Source organism: Herpailurus yagouaroundi, unplaced genomic scaffold (genome assembly GCF_014898765.1).
Source record: "Herpailurus yagouaroundi ecotype Mexico unplaced genomic scaffold, PumYag 483, whole genome shotgun sequence".
Lineage (NCBI taxonomy): Eukaryota > Metazoa > Chordata > Mammalia > Carnivora > Felidae > Herpailurus > Herpailurus yagouaroundi.
The window spans coordinates 153,678-179,538 of record NW_024412700.1 but is presented as its reverse complement, the minus strand read 5'-3'; the positions used below and the strand labels follow the sequence as shown (position 1 = coordinate 179,538).

The 25,861-nt window shown below is 59.7% G+C and overlaps 1 protein-coding gene across 4 annotated transcripts in view; it reads left to right on the top strand.

Annotated features, from left to right (window-relative positions):
• The first annotated feature begins 22 nt into the window (after positions 1-22).
• The window catches only part of KCNH2 (potassium voltage-gated channel subfamily H member 2), a 32,031-nt gene continuing 6,192 nt past the window's right edge, over positions 23-25,861 (top strand). The window contains exons 1-7 of one of the 4 annotated variants that reach the window (XM_040464464.1): positions 23-310; positions 3,081-3,311; positions 17,622-17,786; positions 18,869-19,312; positions 19,879-20,090; positions 24,483-24,911; positions 25,384-25,771. In XM_040464464.1, coding sequence (XP_040320398.1) covers positions 235-310; positions 3,081-3,311; positions 17,622-17,786; positions 18,869-19,312; positions 19,879-20,090; positions 24,483-24,911; positions 25,384-25,771 — 1,945 coding nt within the window. In that variant the 5' untranslated portion in view covers positions 23-234. Of the gene's footprint in view, positions 311-3,080; positions 3,312-17,621; positions 17,787-18,868; positions 19,313-19,878; positions 20,091-21,674; positions 22,053-24,482; positions 24,912-25,383; positions 25,772-25,861 lie in introns of those variants that run through there. The other 3 variants (XM_040464463.1, XM_040464462.1, XM_040464465.1) reach the window with 3 other exon arrangements.

Below are 25,861 nucleotides of genomic sequence, written 5' to 3'. Positions count from 1 at the left end.
CAGGTGTGCGGGCGGCCGGGCGGCCCGAGCTCAGGCGGCTCCAGGCCCGGCCCGCGGTCAGGAGCCGGGAGCCGAGCGGGGACCCCGCGCCCGCAACCGAGTCCCGGCCCCGCCCGTGGTCTGCTTGGCCGCGGGGTGCGGGGATCACGGCCGGGCCGGGCCACCCGAAGCCTGTGTCGGGCCGGGCCGGGCCGGGGTGGGTGGGGGCCCGCCCGGCCCGCCCATGGGCTCAGGATGCCGGTGCGGAGGGGCCATGTCGCGCCGCAGAACACCTTCCTGGACACCATCATCCGCAAGTTTGAGGGCCAGAGTGAGTGGGGGAGGGGGCCGGCGGGGAGGGGGCTCTGGGGGCGGGCCGAGCGCTCCAGAGTGTGAATGGAGGGGCGTGCCCCGGCCGTGTGCTTCGGGCTGGTGCGAGTCAATGGGGGCTGGTGGCCTCAAGGCGCTGGCCAGGGGTCTCGAGGGCAAGGCTTGGTGCTGGGGGCCGTGGGTTTGGAGCCAAGGGGGCTGTATTGGGGCGCAGGGCTGGAGGCTCAGCTCAGGCTTCCAGGATCCGGAGTGTGTGTGACATCTCAAGTGTGCAGGTATCCCTAACTCCGGTGCCTGGATGTGGATGGGGCTGTGTGGGGGCAGGGACAGAACATGTATGGTCCAAACTGTGAGACATTAAGTACTGTGTCTCAGCCGTCTTGACTGTGTTTTTGAGAGACTGAGAGCCAAGCACTTAGAGTCAGTGCCTAACCTGCTCCTGGGGTGTGTGTGTCACCCAGGAGTTCGGCCCTGCTTGGGCAGTGGGGAGGTATTTTGGACAGAGCTGCAAACTGTGGGCTCCTAGGTGACAGGGTGTCATGGCCTGAGACTGGGCTCTAAGGGTCTAACAGGCTCAATGCAGTGCCCCCATAGTTAATTTTCCTGCCCTGAGCCCCTTTATGGGGACTACAGCACCCCTAAGCCTGGTCCAGTAGGGGAGGCTTCCAGAAGTGTCCCAGGCTAGGTGAATGTTCTGGTGTGGGTGTTTTATCCTCCCAGCATGTGTGCGTCTCTCTCCAAGGCTGCATGTGCCATGGTGGGTGTGACTGCCAGGGGCCCTGGGAGCAGGGAGCGGGTGACATTCCTTGCCCATGACCCTGTGAGCACAGGACAACGTGTGCTTGTAACTGTGGTGGGGGGGAGGGAGGGATCAGTTTGACGGGCAGCATTGTCTGAAGCCGAGGAACAAGATGATCCTGAGGGGGAGGAGACTGACACGGTGGAGGGCCACAAGGTGGGGTCTTTCCTTTTCAAGAGCTCCCGGAGGCTGTGTCTGCATGGAAAGAACCTGGGCTAGGATCTGGGGGCTCAGCTTCTGGCCCCACCTCTGCCACTGACTGCCATGTGACCTTGAGTGACTCTTCCTTCTCCGAATATCAGTTTCCACATCTGGAAAGGAGGGGGTGGCCAAAGGAGCCTTTCAGATCCCTTCTGTGGTGTATTCCAGGAGCTCGGAAGGGGTGGGGGTAGGGCCTGCCTTCGAAGAAACTCGCTCTTCTCTCTCTGGGCCTGGGAGCTGGTTTCTCTTCTCCAAAGCTGGTGTGTGTGGCTGGCACTCTGGACTGCCTTGGGCTTAGGAGGAGGTGGAGGCCAAGTCAGGGGTCTTTTCGTGTGACAAGGAACCCTGACTCCTGATGGCTGCCTGGGCAGTTGTGGAGGCCTGGTGGACTGACCTAAAGATGACCCAACTTCAAAAACGAACTTCCCGGAGACAGGATAAGGGACGGCTTTAGGCAGCCTGTGTTGGGGGGGGCCCTTGCTGCAGCAGCCTGGGCCTTGTCCATGGGGTTGCCCAGAGCTGCAGACTGAGAGGGCTGTGCCTGCTGGAAGGCGAGGGGGCAGAGTTCCAACCGCTACCCAAAGCCCCAGCATTAAAGGCCAAAGTGGCCGGAAACTTCTGTGTTTATAAAAAGCTCTTATGCCCGAGTGTCTTCCCTGGCACCAGCTGGGTCTGCCGCCTGCCTGCTGCTCACCTGCCAGCTAGCCGGGCCTTGGGGGCAGGTGTGGAGCGGGTGACCCACGTCCAGCTGAAATGGGCCCATTGGGGCACCTCAGCTTGACAGGGTCAAACTGAAGAAGGCCTCCCTTCCCTGGGTCTATCTTCTTACAAGCGGGCCACTGTCTCAGGTCCGTCCCTGGCTCCCGGTATTTTCCGGGATTGAAGCCTCAGGTCCCTTTCCTCGCTCCCTATGACCTTGGGCTTCTGCCTGTGACCCTCCTTTTATTCCTTCTTCTGTCAGACCTAAGTTCAAAAGCTAGCTCTTTTACAAGCTGCAAGATGTGGGCATGGCTCTGAACTTCTTTTGAGCCTCAGTTTCTTCATCTATAAAACAAAGCTAATGATGCCTATCTTATGGGGTTGTCAGAGTATTAAATGAGAGAGGGCATCGTAGGTGTTCACGTGGTACTTCCCTCGTCCCCTTTAGAGTGCCCACTGTCCAGCCCCTGACTGCCCTTAAGGGGCGCGTAAGTCCCGGGAAGTACTGACCTGGTAGGGTCCCTAGGTACTTGGGGGAGTGATATCCTAAGGATCCCCAGGGTAAGGAGTGCCCAGTGTGCGCCCCCCCGCCCCCCCCCCCCCGCCCCCAGTCTAGACAGCAGAGGTCAGGAAGAGAAGCCGGACGACCTGATGCAAAGGGAAGGCTAGCCGCCATCTCTGGCCCTTCCCAGGCTCCCTCTCCAGGCCCAGTGTTTATCCCTCCGCCGCGGCTGCTGACACGCGTTGCTGACACCCGCCCAGGCTGGCCTCGGCCCCGGGCGCGGAGGGGGCGGGGGGCCGCTGGCAGCCTGCCCGGGGGAAGCCAGGCAGCCAGCCCGCGGGCCGGGCGGGGGAGGGGGCGCGTCGCCGGGCAGGGCCGGCGGAGGCACCTGTGTCGGGCCACACAGCTGCATTCGCCCCCTGCTAGGGACCCCAGTCGCCGCTGTGCTGCCTGGAGCGGGGAGTCCCCCGGCGGGTGGCTGTGTGTGACAGGAGAATGCGCGGAAGGGCTGGGGGCCCCCGAGGCAGGGGTCCCTGCTCACGTGCCTGCTCATCCCCGCCCCCCCCCCAGGCCGCAAGTTCATCATCGCCAACGCTCGGGTGGAGAACTGCGCCGTCATCTACTGCAACGACGGCTTCTGCGAGCTGTGTGGCTACTCGCGGGCCGAGGTGATGCAGCGGCCCTGCACCTGCGACTTCCTGCACGGGCCGCGCACGCAGCGCCGCGCGGCCGCGCAGATCGCGCAGGCCCTGCTGGGCGCGGAGGAGCGCAAAGTGGAGATCGCCTTCTACCGGAAGGATGGTAGGCGCGGGCCGGGGCGGGGCCGCGACTAGGGGGCGTGGTCGCGACTAGGGGGCGGGGCCGCGAGGGACTGGGGTGGGGGTAGGGACGGCTGGATCCGGCGAGGCCGGAGTGTGGCGGGAGACCCGGCGAGTGCCCTGCGGTGTGTGACCCCCCAACTGGGGCCACTGCTGTGGGTCAGGTGGCAGGCGCCGGCTGGGCATTGGGGCTGCCGGACGGAGTGGGTCTCTTCACCTCATTCATTCCGGCGGGATGGTTTTCGGGGTGACCAAGGGGCTGTTTGGCTGTGGGTATGGCGCCTTTGGTTTCTTCTTTCCCTGGGCTAACGTGGGCAGGTTGAGGTAGATGGGCTGGAGTTTGACGGGGCCGGGATGGCAGGTGAGTGGAAGGAGTTGACAGAAGGTCAGGTTGGTGGCTGGGCACTGACTTCCGGCCCAGGCCTCTAGCTCCCCTAGGGCAGCCCCTGCCAGGTGGTTGGTCTGGGGAGATGTCACCGAGGGTGAGGCAGGGGGCCTGCAGGACTCTGGCTCTCTGCTGTCCTTCTGCTCCTCTCTCTCCTGTACTTAGGCTGCACCTGGCAGGAGGTGCGTGCCTCTCCCCACAACCTCCGTTCCCTTTGTCTCATCGTTTGAGTGCGAGTGCCCGCCCATCACCCATCACCCCTTCCTTCGCCAGGTGTCTCTGCTCAGCCACCGCCTCCCAGCCCAGCTGCTCTGGGCTTCCGGACAGTGGATAAACAGAACCCTGGGCGGGGCTGCTCTCGCACTGTGCCTGCCCTGGTGGGCTGGGCTCTGCTCAAGGAGGGCAGTGAAACAGGGCTTTGGCAGGCCTGCAGGTATTGGAGGGCTGGGGAGGTGGCTCCAGAAGGTGCCACTGGACTGGCCATGGATGCCCAAACTCTGCTACTCACTAGTGTGTATCTGATGAGCATTTACTGAACCCCTGTGAGCCAGGTGCAGTGCTAGGGTCCTGTGGATAGCTCAGTGAACAAGACAGATGAGGTTACTGCCAGATGGGAGCTTACCTGCTGTAGATAGCACTCTCCGCTTTCCCCTGTGGGTAGGCAGAGTGAGCCAGCGGTCCTGTGTGCACCTGGCGCTGTCCCTGGAATATCCCCTGCATGCTCAGAGTCTAGCGAAGCTGCCTTGCATCTCTCGGTGGCCGCGCTTTTGCAGGCGTGCACAGCCTGTGAGATCACTGGACCGCGTTAGAAGGGGCGCTCTCACTGGGGTCCTGTGGAAGGGAGTTTGCTTATAGAAAATGGGGTTCTGGCTGGGAGGCAGGGGCCAGGAGAGTAGATGCAAACTCGGAAGCCTTCTGTTTTTCCACTGAAGTCTCCCCAGAACCTGAATCAGAGCAGATCTGTTTTTCTATCTGCCGGGCCATCTAGTGCTAGCACGCATTGGTGGGTGGCTTCTATGTGCTGGACGCTGGGCTAAATGCTTCACTTAGCTTATCTCAGGGAATCTTCACAACAGCCCTGGGAGGTAGACACTACTCGTATCTCCATTTTATGGATGAGGAAACTGAAGTTCAGGGAAATTAAGAAATTGCACCAAAGTCGCACAGCTAGAAGGTGGCAGAGCTGGGAACGGAGCTCTGTCTGTCTGATCTGAGCCCGACCCGTCCTGCTTTGCTGTCACCTATTAAAAATGGCCCCACATAGGTACAGGCATATCTGTAGCCTGCACGTGACTTTGTGTACAATTTGATTCTGAAAGTTTGCAAACCATTGGTGTGATGAAAAGAATGTTGATACGTAAGTCCTGGGATCAGGTCTAACACCAGAAATTAGGTAGCTTGAGAACTTGGTTCCTGCCTTGAGCCTGTTTCTGCTTCCAGGGTAAGGTGCTCACACAGCCCCTTGGCAACAGGGGCCTGGGTGCTTCCATCTTCCCCGTGGTGCTCGGGGAACTGGCCCTCCCTCTTGTCCCAAGATGGCTCCTTTGGGAGAAGATAGCCATGGGACCCCTTCTTCTGAGGTGCTATCGGGAAATCTTGGTGACCTTGAGGATCACTTCATCCAGCCCACTTGAGTTACAGATGGAGAAGCTGAGAAGCAGAGGCCCAGTTACTAGTTAACCAGCGGATGAAGTGGGACTAGAACCCAGGCCCCCTGCCCAAGTGCACGTTCTTTCCTCCCTCCGGCTACTCTCCAAATGGGGATGCCATCCAGAAAATCGTGTGCCAGTCCTCTCTGCCTGCCCTCTTGTCTGCTCTCACCTAGTTTCTCCTGTTGGCCAACAGGCTGGCCTTGACCCTCGGGTCCTATGGGTCCCCATTTGTCCTGGCACTTGAGGCCCAGGATGCAGACAGATCTCCTCTGCCTCCCTTCTCTCTGCCTTGAAACGCTTAGTCCCTCGGGCAAATGCCTGTGGCCTGCCCCGTGCTGTGTATGCCGTGTATGTGTATGAATAGGGAGGCAGAGGTGAGGAAGGGCAGTGCCGCCGCTCGCTTCTGTCCAGGCCCTTTTCTGGGTCTCTGCCTGGGCAGCCACCGGAGAGTGGGTCTCCGGGCTTCAGCTCCAGGGAGGTGGGTGGCTGGGAAGGAGGCGGGGCCTTTTGCTGGCAGGCGCCACTGCGGACAGCTGTGCTGTGTCGGTGCCTCAAGCCTAGCTCTGTGCAGTGTCAGGGCCTGGAGCCAGACAGCCCCATTATTTAGGTGCTGGGACTGCTGGGAGGTGGGGAGGCCAGACTTGGGGCGGGGGGTGGGTGCGGGCTGGAGGGAGAGACACGAGGTGCCAGGGCTCGCTGGCCCTGTGTCCGTGCCCCTTAACACGAAGCCCAGGATTAAGACGGACCTGGGAGTAGAGCCAGCAGCTTGGGGTCGGCAGGCAGTAGCAGCCTGGGGGGCCCTGGGGCCACGTCTCGGCGGCAGGTGCTGCTGGTGCACACCTGTGTCCCTCCACGGTTGGAGGGGTGGGTTGTGGGTCCTTTGGCGGCTCTTCCTCACTTGCTCTGTCCTCTGCCAGGCCTCAGGGAGGCCCCCTGCTCTCTGTCCCTTTTGTTCTTTGCTCTCTGTTTTCATCTGTCTGCGCCCCGCCTCCCACCGAGTTCAGCCTCTGCTCAGGAACTCTGCTCCTCTTCTCTCCCAAGGTGGCCTCCCTGCCGACTCCTGTCCCCTTGGTCTTTATCTCCTCCTCCTTACACCTGTCTCCCTTCTTCCCTCCCTCCAGCACCCCTGAGCCTTCCTCCTCGCCTCTCTTCCTCTGCCCCTCTGGGCTCTATTTGGAAGTCTCTCTCTCTCTGGCTCCCCAGACCTCTGCCTGTTCTGGCCTGGTCTCCACGTCCCTGTGTCCCCGGGGGCCTGTGCGTGGGTGGGGGACGGGGGTGTCTCTAGAGAAGAGTCAGTCGGCTTCTCCACTCCAGCTGCAGGCTGGTTGCCATGGCGACAGGGTCAGAGGGCCCCCACTGCAACAGCTGAGCTGTGGGTTGGGGGAGGGGTGGGGGCCATGGGGCCAGCCTGCTCCCCGGTGTCTCTAGTGCCCACGGGGAGCCAGAGCCCCAGTGGTGGCCTCACACTCACTGCTGGGTGGTTCCCAGACTCAGACTACAGCGTCTCAGGTGCTTGGGCAGACACTTCGGGCCCCAGCAACCCTCCATATATACCGGGCCACTTCCCCGTTTCCTCCTTGTCCCCTGATCAGACTCCTCACTGTGACACTCTGAGACTCCTCCCTTTTCCATCGTGGCCGACCTCTGCCCAAGCTCAGACGCCCACCTCCTGTGCCCCTGCCCAGGTCGCGATCCTCAGGCACCCAGACCCTCATCAATCGGGCTGCTGGTGAAGGAGCCCCTGGGTATACTGAGGCCAGGCAGGCAGGTGAGACAGAGGTGGGGGTCCAGGTGTGTCCTGTGTCCCTGAGATGGGAGCACACCAGAGCGATTCCTGGAGGAATGAGTTTAGATGCAGGCAGCACCTGTCTCAAGGGCGGAAGCCTCACGGGGGCTCCCTCCACCTTGGGCCTCCAGTCAGGGCCTGGGTGGCTCGGATACGTGGCATGTGAGAGCACGTGCACGTGCCCCTGTACGGTAGCCAGGAGCAGGGCCCAGCCAGCATTTCTTCTGCAAGGCCGCTAGGGAAGGGTCATTCCTGAGCTAGAGTAAGGTGCCCTGGCCTGCTTGGGAGCTTCCTGTCCCAGCACCACCCAGGGGTGAGGTAGCCTGCCAAGACTGAGGGTGTCAGCCACTTCTGGCCCGCTTTGGGGTCTGGAGAGTGTTGGGAGGGCGGCTCCTCCGTGTTGTGTCTACTGTAGCCCCCGGAGAGGAGCTATGTAAATATTTGTGCAGAGCCTTCGTCCACAATGAGAGCAGAGTTTGACGGTGGCCTTGGGCTCCGGGGAGGGGGGCTGTGGGCATCAGGAGGGCCGGCATGGGTGTGTGAGATGGGGTGAGACTCAGCCTCTTTGCTGCCTAGAGGTGGCTTCCAGGGCGATGTGACTTGAGAGGTTCCAAGAAAGCCCTTTTGCACTTAAATATCCCCTCTGAGGATGCCCCAGATGCCTCCACTAGGGAAAGTTTTGCTTGGGTGGAGAATGAGCCTTGCTTTTGAAAAACATGTTCTCTCTCATCACCTGCCCCTGCATGTAGGGGGGAACGTGGAAATATCAGCCCCTTAGTGCGATTGACTTTGACAGAAACTTTCCTCCCTGATATGGGAGCAGGGCTAGAAGAGCTGGTCGTGGTGGGACACCTGGGACACGAGACAAGAATGGGAGACTCGGGGCACCTGAGTGGCTCAGTCACTTAGGCGTCCGACTCTCGATCTCAGCCCAGGTCATGATCTCACGGTTCGTGGGATTGAGCCCCGCATCGGGCTCTGTGCTGATAGCATGGAGCCTGCTTGGGATTCTCTTCTGCCCTCTCTCTCTCTCTCTCTCTGTCCCTCCCCCCACTCTTTCTCTCAAAATAGGTACATAAACTTAAAAAAAAAAAGAATGGGAGAGGCTCTGGATGAACCGCTGTCCCCCAAAATCCCCTGCAGGCTTTAATCTAGGGGCCATAAAGCTCTCCATGCTGTGGACTGTGGGTGGCCTACACAGGCCTCTCTCTGGCTTGGTCATCTGTCTACCAGACAAGAAGTGTCTTCTCCTTGGCCCATATTCTCCCTCCTTCCCAGTTCTGGACGAGATTGCCGTGTCTGACCTCCCCCGCTAGATCATAAGCTCCACGAGGGCAGAGAGCAGCCTGTCTGTTTTGTTCTCTGTGGTGTCTGTGTCTAGTCCACACTGGAGCTTGGTTACAAATGCATGCATGCATGAATGAATGAATGAATGAATGAATGAATGAATGAAGGGCTGGGCAGTGTGCTGTATTGTAGAAGCCCTATACTTGGAGTCAATGACTTGGAACAATTTCTGGCTCAGCTAGACTTGCACCTGCTTGGCCATCGGCCATGTGTCCCCAGGTCCTGGCCAGCCGGGGGAAGTGAGCTGACCCAGGGCCTCAGCATCTCTGTCCCCTACGGTGCTCCCCTCCTTGCCTTGTGCCCTGCTCGCAACCCCTGCTCGCCTCTCCCCCTCCTTCCCCAGGCTTCTGCCTCTCCCTCAAATCACTGAAACTGTATTTGTGTTCATGTTTCTTTTTTTTTTCTTTCTCTTTCATTTCATTTTCCTTTTTGTCTCACTCTCCAGCCCCATTACCCTCCCCTTAGGCAACCATTCAGATGTACTTACTGTGAATGTGTTGCTTGCATATGTTCTTGCAAAATGTGTATTTTGTCTGGATACACACAGGCTTAATTTATGTAAATGATATGTGCTATATATTATATTCTGGTGTTCACTTGACTTGCACAGGAGTATGCCTTTCGGTCCATCCAGGTTGCTACTTAACATCTAATCTGTAGCTTTGTATTTTGTGATGTGTACCCACCTCAGTTTACCTGCTCGCCCTCCTGGGCAGCCATCTCCAGATATCACGCATAAATAATGCCGCAGTGAACATCCTCAGCCATGGTCCCTTCTGGACTCGGGTGAGGATGTCTTTGGGATGTATCTGCAGGGGTGGGATTGCTGGACCACAAGGTTTGTGGACACTTAATTCAACTAAGCACTGTCAGACCGTACCCCAGCATAGCTACCCCCATCACCACTTGCCTAAACAGGGTACCAGATTTCTAGTCCCTCATATCTCTGCCACACTTGGCGTCATCCACGTTTATAATTTTTGCCAACCTAATAGATGAAAGTGATAACTGGCTGCCTTAAATTTGCATTTGTTTGATATTGTGTGAGTCCTGGCATGTCTTAGGCTCCATTGCGTTTTGTGTCGATTTTCCTGTGAGTTGCCTGTTCATATCCTTGCTCAGTTTTCTTTCTCTCTCTCTCTCTTTTTTTAATGTTTATTTATTTTTGAGAGAGAGAGGCAGAGAGAGAGAGAGAGAGAGAGAGAGACACGGAACACGAGCGGGGGAGGGGCAGAGAGAAAGACACAGAATCCAAAGCAGGCTCCAGGCTCCAAGCTGTCAGCACAGAGCCCGACGCGGGGCTCGAATCCAAGAACCTTCAGATCATGACCTGAGCTGAAGTCGGATGCTCAACCAACTGAGCCACCCAGGCGCCCATCTTTGCTCACTTTTCTCATGAAGCTACTGTCTTTTGTTCTTAGTGATTTGCAGGAATTGCTTGGGTATTCTAGAAATACACATGCTTACAGTTAAATACTCAATATATGGGTTCCAGACATTCATTCCTGTTGGATGGAGATATTGCAAATATCTTCTCCCGTTCAATTATTTCTCAACTTTATCCAACAAAGACACTTTGTGTTGATACAAATTAACTGACTTTTAGCTTTGTTTGTGCTTTTGAAGTTTTGTTTAAGAAATTGTTCACCACCCTGAGGTTGCAGAGGGCTCCATTTTCTTCTATTAATTTAATTGTTTTACCTCTCTCGGTTGGCTTTCATCCATCCTGAGCCTCCCTCTGTGGTGTCAAGTGGGGATCAAGTTATATATTTTTCCGTGTAGTGAGCCAATTTTCCCCACACACCTAGTAAACAGCCTGTTCTTTTCCAGCATTCGTGGGGCCACCTTGATCGTAAGCTAATTTCCCATCTATCCATGGGTCTGTCTTGGAGCTCCCTGTTCTGTTCCAAACATTTATTTGTCTCTTCTTGCATCAAGACCACACTAAAACAACTGTGGCATTTAGTATGTCTTAGTATCTGGAAAGGCGCATATTCCGTCTTTCTTCTTCTTTTTAAAGATTGACTCGGGTATTTGTGGACCTCTCTTCTTCTTTATGAACTTTAGAGAAAGTTTCTCGAGTTCCTGGAAAGAAAACCCATACTAGAATCTTGATTGGAATTAGATTAGTTTTACAGATCAATTTGGGGGAGAATTGACATCTGTATAATATCTGTCCCATCCGAGAGGCTGGACTATCTCTCCATTTATCAGATTGTTTCTGTACTCTTGATTAGTTTTAAGTACCCGCCCCACCCCCCTCGCTGCCCCCGCCTCCCCACAGAGGTCTTGTGCATTTTTGATCAATTCCTAGTTACTTTATAGTTTTTGTTGCTATTACGAAAGAGACCTTGTTTTTGACTACCTGTTCTAATAGTTTTGTGCTGGCGGAGAGAAATACTGTCCATTTTGGGGCTGACCTTGCATCTGGCAGCCTCATTGAGCTTGCTCTCTTATTAGTTCTAATTGTTTCTCTGTTGATTTTGTTGGTTCCGTGGGGAGATGATCCTATCATCTGCAGACAATGCCGGTTTTCTGTGTCTTTGTTTGGGTCATTGCCATGTGTTTTGATGGTCAGAGGTCCATCTGACTCCTCAGGAGGCTTCACGGGTGTCTGCATTTGTACCTGCATTTGTTCTTTGGAGCGTCCCAGCGTCCTGTGAACTGGGAGAGTCCTGGAGGTAATACAGCTCTTGCTTTAATGATTGAGAAGCTGTGGCTGCCTGGGCGATCGATGAGAGTGCTGGAATTGGGATGGGTGTTCTCAAGGCATCCCCTGGCTCTCTGGGGTATGCTGGGAGCTAAGGTGGGCATGTAGTTCTGGGGCTTGCAGACAGTTGGAGGCAGGTAGGGACCCCAGGTTGTTTCCTGGTGGACTGTGGCTGTTTGCCCTCGCTGCCCAGTGGCAGGCTGTGCAGTAGTCACAGGAAAGAGCACTGGTAGGGGTCTGAGGCTCAGAAACTCCGTGCCTTTGCGGCTCTTGCTCTGGTCCCCTGCCCTGGTTCCTGGGCTGCCGGCCTTTATGTTCCACGCTGTTGATTAGATTTAATAGCACTTCAAGAAAAGACACCTTGATTCTCATGGTGGTTCCAACAACTGTCTCGACTCAGCACGGGTTTGAAATGGGCAAATTCTATCATGAAAGGCCAGTTGGGATCTGAAAGGGAGTTTAGATGGGAGGGGGGATGGCCCTGTCTGCACCCACCTAAGTGCAGGTCACCACCCTGACGACCAGTCCTTGGACACCTGCTTGCCCAGCACTTCCTGTGAAACCAGCCCAGCCCTGGCCTCAGGGCTCCAGCTTGGGTAGGGGGGAAAGAAGGAAGCTCACCCCAGAAGCCAGTGCACAATCACCTCCTACATTAGGGATATAGTGTTAGAAATTCTCAAAGAGACATATCATGTGGACCAGATGGAGCAGTCAGTAACATCTTTGTAGAGGGGAGTCCTGCAGGTCCTGGAGGGATGGCAGGAGCTGGCAGGAGGAGGGGTGGGGGCTGTGGAGTTGGAGTACCAGGCGAAGCTGGGGTGCCCTGAAGGGGCTCTGAGGGAGCACCCGGGACCCGGCAGGCTGGGAGGCCCACCCAGGAGGGCGGGCTGAAAGGTCTGAGGTGGTTGGGATCAGGGATTCCGGAGGATTCCAAGGGGAGGCAGACTCCAGGAAGTAGGAGGGGGAAGGGAAAGCTTGGAGGAGGGGAATGAGAACGGAACTGGAGAGCAGCCTTCCCCACGTGAACATGGCCTTGTTTCACCTTCCCAAGGCTCCGGGGGGCAGGGCAAGGTCGTGGCTTCCAGATTACATAGACACGTGGCTGTGTCCCTGGAGGTGGATGGGGCTTGGACCCAGGGCTTGTCTAGAAAGAACTCTTCTCCTGAGGCTGTTGCATTGTCCCTGGGGAAAGGTGGCACAGGCTGGCCGTGCAGTGGGTTTGTGGGGGAGGGGTGGTAGTCTGGCTCGCAGCACAGAGGGCCCCAGAGGGCCCTATAAATGACCCTATAAATCCCTGGGAAGGTGTCAGGCTGGTGGAGGCGTCTGTCTGGAGATGGGAGATGGTCTTTCTGAGTGAGTCGGGGGCCGGATCATGGCTTCCCACGATCATGGCTCAGCTCCTGGAGGGAGTCAGGGGCAGAGGACCCTCCCCCCCCCCCCCCCCCCCCCACTGGCTGACCTCTCAGGGTTCCCTATTCTGTCCCCTGAGCCTGCAATATCCCTGGCCTTCCCTGGGCCCCCAGCTGCCCATGAGAGCGGTGTTAGCGACACGGTGGCCCCTGGCCAGGAGCAGTTCCTGCTGCACCTTCCTGTCGCCGCCACCAGGCTAAATATAACCTGACACTGCACAGCCCTGGGCTGCCGCCGACAGAGACAGCCTCTCTGCCTGGGGGCGGACAGGGAGGACTGGAGCCCCAGCCTCCTGCCCTCGGTGTGACTTTGGGCCCAGCTCCTCCTGCCGAGAGCCAGGCAGGGAGGTGATCCGGGTGAGGATGGCTGCCTCCCCGAGGTCACCTTCCCTGCAGGGACCCGGCACCCTGCCTCGTTAGAGCTCTGGATGCTTCCACAAGGCCATCTGTCATTTCATCTGGCACCCAGGGCAGGAATCACTTGTCCCTGCAGTACTTACAGGGAGACCGAAGTCCAGAGAGGTGGGTGGCCTGCCTGCAGCCACACAGCAATTGCCCAGTTCTCCAGCTGACTGGGGCAGGTCAGCTCAGTCCTGTAGGCTCTTCCCTCAGCCTGCGTTACTCTCTCTTCCTCCACCTCACGCTGGGCTCTGAAATGGGGTCCTTTTGACTCCTTGGCTCAGTGAGGCCAGGTGCCAGGCTGTCCTGTGCACGGTGCCCCCAGTGCATCATGTGGGTGCTCAGTGAATGTTCGTGGGGGAATGAAGAGACACATTCAAAGGAGCAGTGATGACAGCATCGGGGGACTCTGACCTGAGGGGCTTGCCCAAGGACACTCCGGGTCACCTCAGCCCTCCCTTTCTCTGCCTGCTGGGGGCTGCCCTGAAAGACAAGGCCTGTCCCTGTTGAAGCTGAGTATGGCTTCTGCCTGGAGCCCAGCCAAGGCCAGGGGTGCCCAGAGGTGGGAGATGCAGTTTGGGACTGTGGGTGGGGTCCCAGGTCCCTGGCTGGGTTGGGGTGCCGGGCAGGGACCCTGCCTCTGGCTGCGCGGCTGGGTGTGGTTGGCACCAGATGAAAGTGGGCCGGGCGATGTGTTTTGGTGGAAGACAGCAGGGGGGCGGGAGGGGCTGTACCTGCTGAACTTGGAATGTGTTCAGGCCTGATTCTCCCCCAGGACCCCGCCCCCTGCCTGTCCCTTCTCCCCTCCTCAGTGACCTGCCATCAGCTGCATGACCTCTGTTGGCTATTAGGATCCGAGGCACAGAGGAACCTGTCAGTGTATGGCTATTAATCAGCCGTGGCCTCCGCTTTCATTGTGTCCATCCCCACAGGGCCCGGAGTGCCCCGAGCTCCGGGAAGTAGGCAAAGGCTGGACACCCAGCAGTCAAGTGTCTTCAGCTGGGGCTGGGGGTTGTGGGGGGTGTGGTGGTGGTGTGGTGGTGGTGAATGGGATATTCATTCATCCCTCAAGCCCTGCGGGGTGGGCGTGATCCCCCCCCCCTCCCCGTGTTACCCATGAGCACCCTGAGGCTCCAGGAGGGTAGGTGATTTGCCCAAGGTCATCCTGGAGCAGTGAGCAAAGGCCAGCTGACCTCACAGCCTGCAACCCCTGCAACCCCCCCCCCCCTCCTTGGCACTGGGGAACCTCACAGCCTTTCTGTGGGCAGTGTGGGGTTCCTGCTGCTCCCCTCCAGGCTGTCCCTTCCCGGAGCGCTCCGCGCTGGTGGCCTCGGGAGAGTTGGCCGTGCCTGCCACAGAGTGGCTTTCCACGGAACTGCAGCCTGGCCCGGCTCTGGGCCCAAGTCAGCCTCTGCTCCAGGGGGAGCTGCCCTGGGGGCAGGGCAAGGTTGGAAGCGGGGGAGGAGCGAAGTGCAGGGTCCAGGGGTAGGTAGGAGTGGGTCTAGGGGAGGGTGAGGTGCCCTTCTGTGTGTGCAGTGCCAGCCCTGGAGGCAGCTGAGCCGTGGACTCTCTGCATTTCTTTGCTGGGAAGTTGTGTGAAGGTCAGAGCCCCACCACCCACAGGCTGCAATTTGCTCGGGCTGTCCCTGGGCCCAGCCCTTGACCTGTCTGAGCCTCAGCTGCCCTGAGCGACGCACACTCGCCATAATCCCAGCCAGTGATGGGATGGGGATCGCTGGCAGATCTGGCGGAAGAGCTGGGGAATGGGCGGCCTGACAGCCCGTGGGAGACCCAGCCAGCCCAGCAGGGTGGTGGGAGGAAAGTAGAGCCTCAGAGAGCCCTGGCTGACTTGGGGCCACTAGCTTTCCTTCCTTCCCTGTCCCCTTGAAAATAGCAGCTGGAGCCTCCCTCCTCACCCTCATCCCTGCAGCCCTCAGGCAGGGCTCCAGTTCGCATTTTTGGAATAACCAGGGCTTTGACAGGGTTATTTGAAAGGAAAAATTCCTTGAATGTCGACCAAGGGAGAGGGCCAAGGGGGCTCTGCATGTCGATGTCTGTCGATGTCTGTCTAGAGTGGGGAGCGGCTCTGTACTGCAAAGGGGCTTCTATCTGGAGTTTCAGCGGCCCGGCAGACGGTGGGGTGGCGATTTGGGATGCCACAGTCCTGGGCTACCTGAGTGACAGCATGCAGTTCTGGCTGCCTCTCTTGCAGAGAAGCCTGAACTGAGTGGGCGTGGGGTATTGAGGCCTTGGGTTCAGACTCTCGAGGCTCTGTGTTGGGGGCAGAATCCCCAGGCCATTCTCGAAGGGTTGGGCTCATCTCCATTTCAGACTTTGGACTTCTCTGAGACGAGTGTGCCCGGAGGAACCGAGGAATGAGAATCAGGGGCCTGGATTACTGGGGTCCCAGGGATGGGTGTTGGGGGTCTTGAGGGCTCAGGTTTCCTGGTCTCTGGCCTCTCCTTAGTCCTGATGAGGACCAGTCCCTGTTCAGGCCGCCGGCCATCACCATATTAGGGCATAAACTCTAGCCGGGCTGCCTGGGTGCCAAACGGTCTCCAGCTGGGCCCGGCCCCCTGCGGCTCGTGACACCGCAGTGGGGCTTCAGCCAGGCCATGTCAGAGGCCAGGGGTCAGGGGACAGCTGCTGGAGGGAGACCCAGACAGAGCCCTCAGCTCAGGTCTCCCAGGCTGAGCCGTGAGGGCAAGGATGCGGTGAGTGGAAGGACTTTGGGGTGGGGTGCGGAGAATTCCTGGCCAGCACTTCCCCTGGCCCAGCTCTCCCCGCCCCCTCCCCCCCCCCCCCCATCCCAGTGCTGTCCTGTTCCGGTTGGTTTCAGAGCACGGTTTCAGGAGTGCTGATCTGCCTCCCTCTCCCGGCCTTGTCCCCAACAAGTCCTCTCCACACAGGGAGCATCTCCCAGGACTTAGGCCCTTTGTACCTGGCCTGCTGGAGGCTCAGCCCTCAGGGCCTTGTTGGCAGGCATCTAGCACTAGCCCAAGTCCAAGTCTGGAGGCTGCGGGGGTGGGGGTGGGGTGGGGGGGCAAGTTTGTTGGCTTCTTCCTCGACTCAGTTCACCACCCACACTTCCTCTCCACCCTCCTCCTTCCTGACCTCACCCTCACCATCAGCACTCCCCCATCCCTCACACCTGCTGCGGGCCTGGGGCCTGCTCTCTGGTGCATTGTTTTAGGTGCTAGGCCCTTCAGAGGGGACAACCTACCGTGGGGAGTTAGGTAGGCCCCTGCAGTTCAGAGAAGACAGATGATCACGGGGGAGCCAAGGCAAGGAAAGAAGTTTGACCCAGAACGAGAGGAAGATGAGGAACGCGTCTGGTCCCTGTTGGGTCCATAAAGAAGGAGGAACAGAGTGTTTACGCGCCTTCCTGTTTCATCCAGGATCGCTTCCTGTGGGTGCGAGTTCTGAGCTGGGCCTCAGAGGCTGAGAGTGGTCACTCTCAGAAATGAAGAGAGAGGAGGGTGAGGGGTGGTGCCCTGGACAAGGAGCAGAGGAGGACTGGGTACACTGGGCCTGGTGCACTGACCTCACCTGGTGTAGGGGCTCTGGTGGGCAGAGAGACAGAGATTGGGAGGAGAAAACAAAAGTCAAGGGACAGAGAGAACAATGAGAGACAGAGAGGAAAGGTCTGGAGGCCACGCTTCTCAACTCTCTGCCGAAGGGTTGCTTTCCTTTATGTCTACATGTCATAGACCAGCCCCTTTGTGAACTACAAAATCACACGTGCGGACGTTGTGGGAACCCCACATTGCTGTAATGGTTTTGAAACTCTTGCCCTCGACTGGTGAACGCAGCTTGTGGGTGGGCAGAGCACTTGGGGACTCATGTAGGGAGAGCAGAGTCAGAGTACCTGTTAGTCCCTCACCGTGTTCGGCACGTGTTGACTTACTTCCTCTTTACAACTCATGAGAAAGGAATTACTATCATTCCCATTTCATAGGTGAGGAAAATGAGGCACAAGGAGGCTACGTAATTAAAGATAAAACAAAACAAAACAAAACAACTGGAAGCTGGATGCAGAGATCCTGGGCCTGAAGTCTGCGGGCTCACCTGCTGTGCCGGGCTGCCTTGGGCAAGGGAAGGCAAGGATACATCGAGAGGATAGGGAGGGAGACAGAGAGAGGGCTCCACAAGAAGCGGCGAGCACGGGGCGCCTGGGTGGCTCAGTCAGTTAAGCGTCCGATTTCGGCTCGAGTCGTAATCTCACGGTTCATGGGTTCAAGCCCCGCGTGGGGCTCTGTGCTGACAGCTCAGAGCCTGGAGCCTGCTTTGGCTTCTGTGTCCCCCTCTCTCACTCTACCTCCCCCACTCACGCTCTGTCTCTCTCTGTCTCTCAAAAATAAATAAATGTTAAAAAAATTTTTTTTAAAGCAGCAGTGAGCTGGAGTGGACAGATCGAGGGAGGGAGCTCAGGATGGCAGGCCCAGGGCAGAAGGAGGGGTCGGTGCAGGAGACACTGGAGAGGACGGGCCGGGAAATGTGGCTGAGGGTCGTGGGGGAGGCATGGACTGGCCCCTTTGGGTCCAGCTCTGCTGTGCCCACCTGAGGGGCCCTGGGGTCACAGTGGCCACGTCCTCCACTCTGCAGGGAGCTGCTTCCTGTGCCTGGTGGACGTGGTGCCCGTAAAGAATGAAGATGGAACTGTCATCATGTTTATCCTCAACTTCGAGGTGGTGATGGAAAAGGACGTGGTGGGGTCCCCGGCCCATGACACCAATCACCGTGGACCCCCCACCAGCTGGTTGGCCCCGGGTAAGTGTAACCGTACTCTCAGGTCCCTTTCCTGAGGCCTTGAGGTTACCCAAGGTCAGTGCTCTGCAGGAAGTGGTGTTGGGGTGTCCCTTTCAGAGGTTGGGGAAAGAACACCAAGGATCTGGCCTAGGCCCATCTGGCTCAGGATGGACAGACAGGGCTGGGGTGACAGACTGAGCCCAGATTCACAGGTCTTTGGGACAGGACGTACCTGGTTTCCTAGCCTTACCTGCTTGGGTTCCTACCACAGTGTCTCCTGGGAGTGGTCCTCTCTTCAGCCCCAGGAATGAGGGATTCACCCTTCCCACATGGCCTTGACCATCTTGGAGCAGCTCTCCTGCTCATCAGAAGGGCCCTGTCTCTCAGGGATTCAACTCCCTCTCTGTGTCGCTTCTGCCCCCTGGGCCTTGATCCTGGACTGGCCAGCTCCCTGCCCTGGCCTTGGCTGACTGAGGATTTGAAGGGAATGCTCACCATGGCTGGAGACACAGAGGCCTCACCTCGTGCTCCCGTAACACAAAGGCTCCCCCCCCCCTTCTCCATGATGTCCTTTTTGGGTTTCATTTTAATTTTTCCCCCTGGCAAAAGATTCCACCTCTTGGCTTCTCAAGCGCTGGGAAGGCAGTGTTAATGACCCTGGCTTTACCTGTTCTGCAGGTACTGTCTGCAGGATGGCGGGGCATGGCCGGAAGGCATCGCTCCTCCATGCAAATGCAGGCTCTGCTGTTTACTTGTGAGTTGCACAACTCACGGATGCCTAAATTTCCTCAAGTCTAAACGGGGGATAATGATACCCACCGGCATTGTGAGAGTCAGGCAAAGTGTATGTGGAGCCCACTGTGACCTGTGAGGCTCAAGAAACGGTAGTTTATTATTGTCAGAGCCTTAGATAAGATCCTATGCCGCAAGCTGTTTGAGACTTGAGTTCTGTGCAGCGGGAGTGGGGGTGAAGGTGTGCCGGCTGCCTGGGGCTCCCCACCTCCCTCCCCTCGGTGGCTGTGGCGCCAGCTCCCAGGCCTCCCGGCTGCCCTACCCCCACCCCCCCCATCCCCCGTGGCCACCCGCCTGTCTTCTCCCCGCAGGCCGAGCCAAGACCTTCCGCCTGAAGCTGCCCGCGCTGCTGGCCTTGACGGCCCGGGAGTCATCGGTGCGGCCTGGCGGCGGCGGGGGCGGCGCGGGCGCCCCGGGGGCCGTGGTGGTGGACGTGGACCTGACGCCGGCGGCGCCCAGCCGCGAGTCGCTGGCCCTGGACGAGGTGACGGCCATGGACAACCACGTGGCAGGGTTGGGGCCAGCGGAGGAGCGGCGCGCGCTGGTGGGCCCCAGCTCACCGCCTGCCTGCGCGCCCGACACGCACCCCTCACCCCGGGCACACAGCCTCAACCCCGACGCCTCCGGCTCCAGCTGCAGCCTGGCCCGGACGCGCTCCCGGGAGAGCTGCGCCAGCGTGCGCCGCGCCTCCTCCGCTGACGACATCGAGGCCATGCGCGCCGGGCTGCCCCCGCCGCCGCGCCACGCCAGCACCGGTGAGGGCCGCAGCACCCGCCGGGCCTGCCCCGTTCGGGGCCCTCAGCTTCCTCCCTCTCAGCCTGGTCCTGTGCGCCTGGGAGATGGAAATCCCATTAAGCACTTACTTAATCCCATTAAGTGGCCTTTTACTCCATTAAATGTCCATTCATCCCATTACATTCTTCCACTGGCAGAGCCTTTGCTGGCTGGTGGAGCTCGCTCTCCCAGGATGGCCCGGAGCAGGGGTGGCCATGGGGAGTGTGAAGGGCAGGAGAGGCCTCTGGGTCCCAGCTACCATCTGGCCCTTGGGCGGGTGCCCAGGGCCCACTGAACAGACGTTTACGGAGGACCATCTTCCTCCATCACCTCACAGCTGTGCCATGGCATGCTTCCTTACAGTGGCAAGGACTCTGGCCTTGTTCTCAGTGACTGCCTGTCTCCTGAGTTGGCCTCACTGACTCACTCACTGTACCCCACGGCCTAGTCCACACCCGGCCTGCCACCCTGACCCGGCTCTCCCCTCCACTCCGGGGGCCATGCACCCCTGCCTGCCACCCTGACCCGGCTCTCCCCTCCACTCCAGGGGCCATGCACCCCCTGCGCAGCGGCCTGCTTAACTCCACATCAGATTCCGACCTCGTGCGCTACCGTACCATTAGCAAGATTCCCCAAATCACCCTCAACTTTGTGGACCTCAAGGGGGACCCCTTCTTGGCTTCGCCCACCAGTGACCGGGAGATCATAGCACCCAAGATAAAGGAGAGGACCCACAATGTCACTGAGAAGGTCACCCAGGTATGTGCCTAGCTCCCTGGCTCTCCTCTCACCCTGGAGGAGCTTGGAGGGGGTGGGAGTGGGCTGTGGTCAAAGGGGGGTGGTGGAGGGGCCTGGTCCGTGAGGGCCTCTGGAGGGTGGGCAGACCCCCTGGCTGGGAGTGGGGGTGGGGGATTGCAGAGCTGGGGTGAGAGACAAGTCTGAGAGGTCCTGAGGAAGAGAGACTTCAGGGGAGAGGAGGGGAGAAGAGGGGAGGGGAAAACAGGGGAGGAAAAGAGAGAGGAAGGGAAGGGACCTTGGGATAGGGCAGATACAGAGAACAGGTTGATGGGGCACGGGAAGGACAAGGCAGTTGAGACAAGGTGGGCTGGAGAAGGCAGCCACAGGGACGCGATGGGGTCTGCTCACTGGGTGTGGTGAAGGAGGTATGGGGTGGGCTAGGGGCAAACTTACAAGAGACTTCAAATGAGAAGGGGCCACGGAGGTCAAGGTCAGGGGTCTTGATCCTTCTAGGCTGACGTGATAAGCTAGAGGGAGGTGGGGGGGGGGGTCCCGTGCTAGGGCTTGAACGGCTTGGAGGTATGCATCCCTGTCCCCAAACCACGGGACAGGGGAGGGGAGGGTATGATGGTGGGTGCCCTGATACAGAGGGATTAAGTCCCAGAGAAGACCACCAGCCTTTGGGGGCACTGCCCAAGACCGTCCGGTGGCAGGACCAGCCTGGTCTCCTGGTCCCCCGGTAGCAAGGTTGCTGGCACCACCCCCCACCGCCCGGTCCATGCCAACTCCTTCATATTCTGGCCTTGGGGGTGGGGTGGAGGAGAGGGTCCTGAGTGGGGATGCCTGCAGTAGGTGACGAGCCCGGGATGGTGGGGGCTCCTGGGCCACACCTGCTGAGCCCCAGTCTCTGTTGCCCCCTCCTATGCCTTCCTCGGCAGCTCCTTGAGTTGGCCCGAGAGAGGGAGCTGCCCCCTTTTGCCCGCTGTTGTCGCTGCCAGCCTCCTCGGCCCTCCTCCTGGCCCTGCTCCCGCTGCCTCTGGCTCTCTGGGTCCCTGCCAGGTCTCCAGCCCCTTGGCCTTGACTCCAGAATGTTCCCCCTCACCCCAGGCCCCATATCTGGTTGCCTGCCCCTCTCCCCCTCCTGCCTCTGCCTCTCGTTCCCACCTGGAGCCCCTGTTGTCTGCCCTGCTCCTGCGCCCGCAGCCTGTGCCTGTCGTGTTGTGGTCTGTGCTTTTGGTCTATATGTGGCAGCGTGCGTGTGTGTGTGTTCTTGGCTTTGCCTGTCACCGGGCGGTCTTCTCCATCTCTGGGTGTCGGTCTGAGTCTGGCTGGCTGGGCACTGGACCGGAGGGGCGGGGGTGTCGGGGAGACCATTAATCTGCGGTGACAGGCCTGGCTGCCGGGGGGAGGGGGAGGGGCGCGGGCTGCGGGAGCGGCTGCAGCAGGAGCCCTGGATCGGGCCGCGGGGGAGGGGGCCGCTGGCCAGCCCAGGAAGGGCGGGGGAGCCCAGTGTGGCGGGGGTGGGGGTGGGGGCCTGGGAGGAGGGGCCGGCCGAGGAGCCGAGGTTCCGACCGCGGAGCTGCTGCTGGGCTGGCGGGCGGGCAGGGCGCAGCACGTTGGCAGCGGGGGGCCCCGCACCGGGGGGCCATGGGCGGCCCGAGCCAGGCAGGCTGCTGTCCACACTCACTGCCAGGGTGACCCCAGCCCTGGGGCCCAGCCCCAGCGACCCTGGCTTCATGCCAGAGACGGCCCTGGGCGCCAGGCCGCCAGCCTCTGGGGCGCAGCCTGGGCTGGGACTGCTGCTGGGGCGCAGGTGGGGCGCTGGCCAGGCCCTCGGGCTCCAGGGCAGGCAGGCTGGGGGGAGCCAAGTCCTCCATGGCGGCCCCAGCAGGGAAGGCGAGCGGGACAGGGGCTCTGCAGCCCAGGGCCCAGAAAGGCCGGGTGAGGCGGGCCGTGCGCATCTCCAGCCTGGTGGCCCAGGAGGTAGGTGACCCTTCCCCCCCCCCCCCAGCCACTCCCCCCCTTCCCTGGGCCGGGGCACTGAGGCAGGCGGTGGCGAGGTGGCAATTTGGGTGCGGCCTGGAAGGCTCTGGCTCCGGGGCCGGGCCGGAAGAGGGCTTCTGAGAAGCAGGATGGTTCGGGGGAGCCGTGGGGGCTGCTGCTCTGCTCAGCCCACCGCTGGCCCCTTGCTCGCTCTCCTCCAGACCGGCTGTGCCCGGGTGGACAGTGCTTCTCTTGCCAGGGCTTTCCCTCTGCCATGGCTTCCCTGGCCCACAGTCCCGACTCCAAATGCAAAAGGAGGAGAGGGAGAAGAGGAGTGAGATGGGTGCCCAGAGACGATGACGGTGGGCAAAGGGGGAGGAGGAGGAGAGGAGCACGGTGGGACACCGGCGCGGCCTGGCCCTGGGGCTCTAATGCTCCCCACTGTGTGCCGGGGTGGGCCCTGAGGTGGGGGAGGGAGGCTTGGGCTGCTTCAAGGGTCTGCGGAGGGTGGGGATCAGAGGCCACTGGATGGCAGTGAGGGCAACCGGAACTCAACCACCTGGATCACCTCTTCCCTGGCAGCCTGAGGTGCTGGTGGCTGTGCTGTCTTCCCCCAGGTTGATGATTCTGTAGGCACCTCCTGCGAGTCACCTCTCTGCCCCCAGGGGCTTCTGTCAGCCTGGAGCAGGCTCAGGGCAGTGGGAGGCACCTTAGGAGTGAGGCTGAGAATCCCACCCACCACCTGCACCTGACTCTGCTTTGGCTCCTGGGCTCCTCCCAGCAGGGGAGCAGGTGTGGGTGGGAAGAAGCCCACCCACAGGTGAGGACCCGGGATTTGGCTTAAATAAGCTTCAGTATTCTGTGGGACCACGAGTCAAGGGGGGTTACATGCCTGGCCCAAGGCCGTATGGTAAGCTGGTGGTTGCAGAGCAAGGCCAGGCCCCTGTAAGGTGTGGGTCCAGGCCGTGAATCCCAGGCTTTCCCCGTGTGTGTGTGCGGTTGTGCACTGGGCCTTGCTATGTGTGGACTCTGGGGTGGGGGTAGGGTCACTGCTGTTGGCCTCTGAGGCTTGGGGATGAGCCCCATCCAGGGGCAGGCACCTTCTTCCACCCGTTGTCTGTGGGAGCCCTGGCTGGTTCCATTTTTTCAATCCTCATGTGACCAATGAAAGGCCACTGCTTCATGCTCTCTGCCTTAAGGAGCAAAGCAGCTAGGGCTGAAGGCAGGGCAAGACACATGCTTCTTACCGTCCCCCAGCCCCTAGCTGCTCCCCCCTGCCCACATCATACATCTCTGGAGCTGCCCATATCTACTTTAGGGTGGCCAAACCCCTAACCATGGCCCGTCTTACCTTCCAGTTACTTCCTCTAAGGAGATGGTCTCCAAACAGCCCGTCTGGTGATGGTGGGTCCAGGGGATCCCCAGCTTGAGTATGAATGGGAATCTTTGGGGGTTCCATCCACCCCAACTGTCCCCAGCCCAGAGGCCTGAGGATGTGGGGCCCCAGCACTCAGTGCTTCTTGGAACAGGGCCAGTAACCTTGGTTCTCAAGGGGCTGGCTGAGGCCTTGGGTTTGGCTCCCTAGGGTTGGCAGGGCCAAGGCTGGAGGGCCTAGTGGGGGGGCTCTTGGGTTGAGTCGGATGTCTGTAAGAGAGGATTCTCGGGGGCAGGAGGGGGCAACGGGGGACAGACAGGCTCCTGGCCCATTGTGGGAAGGCTGGCCTCAGTCCTTCCTAGTTTGGCTTGGGAAGAGAACGACACGGCTGCTGCCACCTGGTGTGGATGGCAGGCCTGCCTCTGAGAGGGCAGGATGTGAGGTGGGCCTGTGCAGGACTGGGTGTGACACTTCTGAACATTTGCCTGTGTGTGTGTCCTTCTGTGTACGCGTGGGCATGAGTATGACTGTGTTAGGTCTTCCGTGGGCCTTTGTAGGTGTGTGGGAAGGCAGAGCTTGAGGGCTGCCCTGGGTCTGGGGAGTGATGCATGCGTGCGTGCGTGTGTGTGTGTGTGTGTGTGTGTGTGTGTGTGTGTGGTATATGTGGTGTCTGGGGGCAGTGGGCAAGGTCACGTGGTAGAGTTCTAACCATAGCTATGGGTGCGCATAGCTGGTGGGGAGTAGCACGTCTGGGTATCACTGCATGGTGCTCCGAATTCAGGTATCCAGACAGCAGGTCTGCGTGCCCCGTGGGGGAAGTGGAGCGCCTGGGTCACGAGGTGGTCACTGGCTGCGGCCACTTGGCCAAGGGATGGGCATTCCGACTGAAGCTTGTCGGCTCTCCCCCTTATCCTGCTTGGCTCCCTTGCTTCCCTGGAGGCCCAGCAGAGATGTCATCTGCTCCCACCCTGGAGATCTCACGCCCTCCCCTGCCCCGGACTCCAGTGGGACATCGTCTCCTCACCTCTGCCCTCCCACCCTCCCTACCGGTCCAGGTCCTGTCCCTGGGGGCTGATGTGCTGCCAGAGTATAAGCTGCAGGCGCCGCGGATCCACCGCTGGACCATCCTGCACTACAGCCCCTTCAAGGCCGTGTGGGACTGGCTCATCCTGCTGCTGGTTATCTACACGGCCGTCTTCACACCTTACTCGGCCGCCTTCCTGCTGAAGGAGACGGAAGAGGGCTCCACGGCCCCTGACTGTGGCTACGCCTGCCAGCCGCTGGCCGTGGTGGACTTCATTGTGGACATCATGTTCATCGTGGACATCCTCATCAACTTCCGCACCACGTACGTGAATGCCAATGAGGAGGTGGTCAGCCATCCCGGCCGCATTGCCGTCCACTACTTCAAGGGCTGGTTCCTCATCGACATGGTGGCCGCCATCCCCTTCGACCTGCTCATCTTTGGCTCTGGCTCTGAGGAGGTAAGTGGGCAGGGAGGCCGAGGCCGGGAGGGCACCTGGAAAAGGAGAGAAGGTGAGGGGGTACAGGGGGTAGCTGCCCCTTGGCCACTGTCCCTCTCCAGGTGAGCCACTCCACAGGCAGAGGGCCAGAGAGGCCGCCTTTTTGTCTTAGTCCATCCAAAGAGGCCGCCATGTTCTAATCACACAGAAGTGGCCTGGGAACTCATGGGGGTTCTAGGCGGGTGCCTAAGGGTGGGTGTTGTATCTTCCAGAGCCCCATTCTCACCGGGGGGACCATGAGCCCCTCTGTCACAAAGATGAGCCCTTTTGTCACAAAGCTAGGACAAAGATTAATGGGACTCTGTGCCGGGCTTAGGGAATGGGAGCTTCCATCATTAGGAGGTCCTGGGAGGAAGTCTTTGGGGATTTTACTTCCAGTGCCCCCTCCCTCCTCACTTGTTCCCACACTGAACGTCTGTCCCCCCCACCGCAGCTGATCGGGCTGCTGAAGACGGCGCGGCTGCTGCGGCTGGTGCGTGTGGCGAGGAAGCTGGACCGCTACTCGGAGTACGGGGCGGCCGTGCTCTTCCTGCTCATGTGCACTTTCGCACTCATTGCGCACTGGCTGGCCTGCATCTGGTACGCCATCGGCAACATGGAGCAGCCACACGTGGACTCCCGCATCGGCTGGCTGCACAACCTGGGCGACCAGATCGGCAAGCCCTACAACAGCAGCGGCCTGGGAGGCCCCTCCATCAAGGACAAGTACGTCACGGCCCTCTACTTCACCTTCAGCAGCCTCACCAGCGTGGGCTTCGGCAACGTCTCCCCCAACACCAACTCGGAGAAGATCTTCTCCATCTGTGTCATGCTCATTGGCTGTGAGTGTATCCTCGGGGGCGGGGTGGCCCGGAGTCTGGGAAGAGCCCGAGATGGGCCAGAGCAGGGCTGGGGCGGGGAAGCCCTGAGAC